Below are 5,843 nucleotides of genomic sequence, written 5' to 3' on the forward strand. Positions count from 1 at the left end.
TTCCTCGGGGGGCGGAGCCACTTCTTTCCTGAGGGTTGGGGCGGTGATCATTTCTTTACGTCGGGCATTGAACGCCTCACGCTCCTCCCCGTGTCACGTGACCTCCGCGTCCCCTTCCAGGCGGTTATTATCCGAGGCGGCGCGCTGCGGAGCCGCGTCCCTCCCGCGATGTCCTCGCTCCGGATGTCCTCGCTCCGGATGTCCTCGCTCCGGATGTCCTCGCTCCGGATGGCCTCCCTCCGTGTCCCGAGGACAAGCCGCCTCCTCCCCGCCGTGAGGAGCGCCTCCAGCCGGGCCGGCTCCGCGCCGCTGCTGCGGACGCGCGGCTACGTGGACGGCCGCTGGCTGTCCGCGCCCACGGCGTTCCCGGTCGCGGACCCCGCCACCGGGGAGGAGGTCGCCCGGGTGGCGGACTGCGGCCCGGCCGAGGCGAAGCTCGCCGTGGACGCCGCGTCCAAGGCGTTCCGGTCCTGGAAGCAGACCACGGCCAAGGTACCGGAGTCCACCAGGGGGAACAGCGGAACCGGGGCCGGTTCTCCTCTGGGAGGAAACCCGCCTGGTGACGTCATAACAATAATCAGTTCTATTCGCGGTTCTGTGACGTTCGATCCGTCAGTCAGCGGCGGGGTTCCGTCTTTGTTTACCTGGAGGAGCGGGGATCAGAACTGATCCCGGATCAGTCCTGATCCAGGACGGATCCCGGATCAGTTTTAACATTACAGTCAAAATGTTGGGGGGGGGGGGATCGAGCTGCTTGGGGGAGGTCTGATCTGTTATTGGTTACAAACAGCTGACGGTTCCTCCCGTGGACCGGATCAGTCACCGTCCTGGGCCCCCCCTGGCCACGGTTCTCAGGCTGGAACCGGACCGCACCGGTTTGTTTCTCGCTGATCTGATTGGTTCTCCTGCAGGGGCGGAGCCTGCTGCTGAGGAAATGGTTCGACCTGGTGATGCTGCACCGGGACGAGCTCGCCGAGCTGATCACGTCTGAGAGCGTGAGTGCCCGGCGCCATCGGGGCGGGGCGGGGCGGGGCGGGGCGGGGCCCGAGGGGAGACGCGCACCCAACCACAACGACAAACACAGCAATTACACCAAATTAAATAATGAGCTCGTTTCCGCGGTAACCTGCAGGAGGACAAGAGGTCATTAGTCCAAAGAAGAGCCCAGTGCATGATGGGAAGTGTCCGAGCAGAGTCATTAGCTCACCGGGACGCTCCGTTTCAGGGGAAGCCCATGAGGGAGTCCCTCGGGGAGGTGGTCTACGGGGCCTCCTTCCTGGACTGGTTCTCGGAGGAGGCGCGGCGAGTGTACGGCGACATCGTCCCATCACCTGCCAGGGATCGAAAGCTGCTGGTCCTGAAGCAGCCGGTGGGCGTGGCCTCAATCATCACGCCGGTAAGGAGCCAGTCAGAGGCCGTTGGTGTGATGACATCACAGTACCGAACCGTTGTTGATCTCTCGCCTCACAGTGGAACTTCCCCAGCGCCATGATCGCCAGGAAGGTGGGCGCGGCCCTGGCGGCCGGCTGCACCGTGGTGGTGAAACCGGCCGAGGACACGCCCCTGTCGGCCCTGGCCCTGGCCCAGGTGGGTTCTCCGGATGCTTTGAGGTTCTCCTGTCTGTCTGGGGGCCTCACCTGGGCGGGACCTTCATGTCTTGCAGCTGGCGGAGCAGGCGGGGATCCCGGCGGGGGTCTTCAACGTGGTCCCGTGTTCCCGGGAGAACACGCCTTCTGTTGGGGAGGTTCTTTGTACCGACCCACTGGTGGCCAAAATCTCCTTCACTGGATCCACCGCCACCGGAAAGGTTAGAGCCGGGGGTTACCTGGGGGCCGCAGGAGGCGGAGTCTGGGTGAGGGCGGGCCACATCGGGTGCAGCGCCTCGCTGTTCTAAGCTAACTCTCCGTTTCTCCTCAGCTGCTGCTAAAAATGGCCGCCGACACCGTGAAGAGGACGTCCATGGAGCTGGGAGGCCACGCCCCCTTCATCGTGTTTGACAGTGCTGACGTCGACAAGGCAGTGGGCGGAGCCATGGCCTCCAAGTTCAGGAACACTGGACAGGTAGACTGGATGTTGTGTTCACCCGTAGCTCCTCCTCCTCCTGCTGCTCCGCCTCCTCACCTCCTCCTCCTGCAGACGTGCGTGTGCTCAAACCGGTTCCTGGTGCAGAGCCGCATCTACGACGGCTTCATGGAGAAACTGGGCCGGGCCATGGAGGCGGAGCTGCGTCTGGGTCACGGCTCAGATCCCGAGAGCACTCTGGGGCCGCTCATCAACGCCGGAGCCGCAGAGAAGGTACGAACGTTAAGCCACGCCCCCGAGCAGCAGGGAACCGGAACCGGACCAGAACTTTGTTTGGAGGGATCCGCCCTTTTGTCTCGCTGATCCCAGTGAAGTGACATCACCATGACGACGTCCCCGTAGCGCGCCGTGTCCTGGGTCTGTCTTCCAGGTGGCCAACCAGGTGACGGACGCGGTGTCCCGGGGGGCGCAGGTGCTGAGGGGCGGGAGGCGTCTGGGCGGGTCGTTCATGGAGCCCACCCTGCTGGCCGACGTCACCACAGACATGCTGTGCATGAAGGAGGAGACGTTCGGCCCCCTGCTGCCCGTCCTCAGGTCCGTACGCCGCCCTTTGAAGATCAAAGCCACTTCAGAGAGCGCTTCGACTCGAGACAACTTTATTGAAAACTAAATTGGTGACTGTAATTTGTAAATGAACACTAATATTCAAAAACGGAGTCAAGTCTGTGCTGGTGCTAGCATGCTAGCCTGGAAGCTAGCAGACCTGTGGCTTCAGGGAGGAGCAACAGGACCTGTACCTGGGTGAACTCCGCCCTTCTGCGTGTTTCTGGTTCTGCTTTCAGGATCAGGTAGTGTCCAGGTGTGTCCAACCAGAGCTCTCGTTTCTGATTGACAGGTTTAACACCGAGGAGGAGGCTCTGGCTATCGCTAACGCTTCTAACGCCGGCCTGGCAGGTGAGTCCCTCCCTCCCAGCATCGCGTCTTAGAAGGCGGAGTCTCTCTTCTGGTCCGAACCCTGACCCGCTCCTTCCACCTGTCCTCAGGTTACTTCTACTCGCAGGACATGAGTCAGATCTGGCGGGTGGCCGAGGCGCTGGAGTTGGGGATCGTCGGCGTCAACGAGGGCGTCGTGTCCACCGCGGAGGCCCCGTTCGGCGGCGTCAAGCAGTCCGGTCTGGGCAGAGAAGGCTCCAAGTACGGCATCCAGGACTATCTGGAGGTCAAGTACATGTGCCTCGGAGGCCTGAGACCCTGACCCGGGTCAGCGCACAGACGCCCTCCGAAGAAGGGGGTCGGGTCTCTAATCGGGGGCGTCTGCTTTCCTTTAGGACGTTTAGGTCTTAACAGACGAGATGTTCGATTAACTTTCAACATTCTTCTTTTTATTTAAAACCCTGAAACGGACAGGATGAGGTGTGAGGGAAACGCTGGCTTCTGATTGGCCAATAATTCCTCTTAGACGTTTCTGTTCTGGCACAGTTTTGAATAATCACACTGACCGGCTTTTTGACGAGAGAAATCCTTAAATGGTTTCGGGAAATGACAACTTTTGCTTGCAGCCAATCAGTGGCGGGCCGTGCATTTACACGAGGCCTTCAGTGAAGTACTACTCAGTCCGACTTGAATAAATACCGCTCATAATACTATAATTTATGACACCGCAGCTGGAGAAATAATATACAAACACACACTTACGCACTACTGGGTGTTACGACACGAACCGCGAGCATTTAAAAATCAATAAACTGCATCAGCAATTAAAGCTTATCACTATACGTGGTACTATCAAAGTTAGAAATAAAAGGGAATTGAACATTATTTGTCCAAAAAATGTATTAAGTCCACCACGAATAGGCAAACTTTAAATTGCAAACTTGCAGTTTAATATAAGAGACTGCAACACAATGGCCACATTTGTCTCGTTGTGTACTTCTACTGCGATCACACAGCTGCACCGGCGCGCCGCATTATTTACACACATTGCATTTACAGTATATCTGTCATTTTATTTCATCATCGTGTTAAATAGTGTTGGTACTCACCAAAACAGCTGTCCCCCAAAACAGTTATTTGAAAACAATCCATTCTCCTTTCTTAAAGTTCCTAAATCCAGTGTTGCTCCCGAACAAAAGTCATTCCCAGCAGAACAATTTGCAGCGACCCTCGGAAGCTGGAAGCCAGGAGGAACGCTCGCAGTCTGAAGCCTGGAAGTGGCGGACAAACAAATCCTTTCCCCACCTGGGAAGGGTTAGCTAGCTCCGGGGTTGGACGACGTCGGCTCGCAAGAGCTAGCTTCTCTGTGAAGGTCCGTCTTGAAATGGCCTTTCAAGAATATCCACCACCAAATCCACGCTGGCCCCTCATTCGGCCTTTGTGGGTTAAGAACGCGGGAGTAGTTTTATTTTCGGTCGGTCGTCGCCTCACCTGTGCACATTAGTTGATTAGTTGATTACGCATCTGATTGGCTATCGCAACTGTCTATCAACTCAACTCTAAGAGCCCGTTCACTCACACAGCACAGACGGCACAATTCTGATTGGATAAAACTCTCACCTAAAAATACATCACTGGAATATAATATGACATGAATGTGAAGAATATATATATATATACATAATTGACTTATCATAAATATGATCATGTTTTCTTGATTTCTGGTTACGTTAGGCCAGCAGAGAAGGGCTTGCAGGCCCTGACCGCCCGCCACTGCAGCTAATAAACCAGCTAAGCTACCAGTCAGGTAATCATGCTAACCCGTTCTGAAGGCTAACGCTAACGCCACTTTTGTTTTTGTTTTACCAGTTTCATGTGCAGGAATCAGTTCTGAAGTCGATTTACTACACAGAAAAATAACTTTTAACGCTAGCTAGTGGTAGCTACAGGCTGCAGCTGTAAGCCAAGTATGAGCCAGGGGTGTTAGCATTAGCATTAAAACAGACAAATAATCGTTACGTCCTTATTAGCCAATCACAATCCAGTATATGTGGGTTTAATTCCACAGGGGCCTTACCCTGAAGTGGAACTCGGTCATCTGATTTTGTTAGCATCACCTCTCAATGAAACTTTATTTAAAACAGAGAAGCACAAAACGCGTAACCTTCTGTCGCGTGTTGAAAATAGAAATGTCCATTTCTACGACCGCGTCCCGCAGCCTTTTATCGACGCCACTGAAAGACGTTAAAGTCAAACAGTCGTTTAATAAATGTCAGGAAGTCAAACTGCTTACTATTTTATTTCTTTTACTATCGTGAGTCTCTGAACTTCAAATGTTTCTGATTAAATTATTTTGTGTTTCTGGGAATAAATAATGTTTGGAAAATAAAGAGGAAATTAATCTATTTTTGGCTTTATTCTTTATTTTTTGTCTTGTCTAATTGACATTGATTTATATTTAATATTAAAAAAACAAAGATGATCACATTATTTAAATCCAGATTAGTTTTATTTCCATAAAATATATAGAAGGAATGAACTCTCAACTTTTTTAATTCTATCTCTTTAGTTCAGACGTCTTCTGCTAACAGTTAGCTCCACCGCCAACAGATGCTAAAACCATCATATTTTACACTGACAACACGCTAATCAGACATGGACCTTCTCCTTTCACTGTGGTACGCTAGCAGTATCCGTCTCGCAACGTGTTTGTGCTAAGCTAGGCTAAATATATCCCAGTTTAAACAAGGACCAGGTGTGAAGAAAGAAGTTAAATTAAAGGCGCAAGCGGCATCGAAGGCCCTCGCCGGCCGATGAGCTGGCCCGCCGACGCACGCCGCTTTTGTCTGTGTTTGGGCTGTGACTTTCCTGAAGTCCGTTTTCTGGCT

General features: G+C 53.5%; 1 protein-coding gene across 1 annotated transcript; it reads left to right on the top strand.

Annotated features, from left to right (window-relative positions):
- The first annotated feature begins 193 nt into the window (after positions 1–193).
- Positions 194–5,361, top strand: aldh5a1 (aldehyde dehydrogenase 5 family, member A1 (succinate-semialdehyde dehydrogenase)). Its single transcript, XM_068756739.1, has 10 exons — positions 194–492; positions 912–995; positions 1,226–1,396; positions 1,471–1,587; positions 1,664–1,807; positions 1,918–2,061; positions 2,137–2,295; positions 2,453–2,616; positions 2,918–2,976; positions 3,066–5,361. The coding sequence occupies exons 1-10, from the start codon at positions 199–201 to the stop codon at positions 3,275–3,277; spliced, it is 1,548 nt and encodes a 515-aa protein (XP_068612840.1). The 5' UTR covers positions 194–198; the 3' UTR covers positions 3,278–5,361.
- Positions 5,362–5,843: the final 482 nt, after the last annotated feature.

This window comes from Brachionichthys hirsutus, chromosome 3 (assembly GCF_040956055.1).
Source record: "Brachionichthys hirsutus isolate HB-005 chromosome 3, CSIRO-AGI_Bhir_v1, whole genome shotgun sequence".
In the NCBI taxonomy this organism is placed as follows: Eukaryota; Metazoa; Chordata; class Actinopteri; order Lophiiformes; family Brachionichthyidae; genus Brachionichthys; species Brachionichthys hirsutus.

What these genes read in the sequence shown, in the direction of transcription:
- aldh5a1 (XM_068756739.1), top strand. Translation starts at nt 199, where the DNA reads ATGTCCTCGCTCCGGATGTCCTCGCTCCGGATGGCCTCCCTCCGTGTC. An exon ending in GGAAGCAGACCACGGCCAAG is followed by an intron (nt 493 to 911) that starts GTACCGGAGTCC and finishes GTTCTCCTGCAG; the next exon opens with GGGCGGAGCCTGCTGCTGAG. An exon ending in AGTTCAGGAACACTGGACAG is followed by an intron (nt 2,062 to 2,136) that starts GTAGACTGGATG and finishes CTCCTCCTGCAG; the next exon opens with ACGTGCGTGTGCTCAAACCG.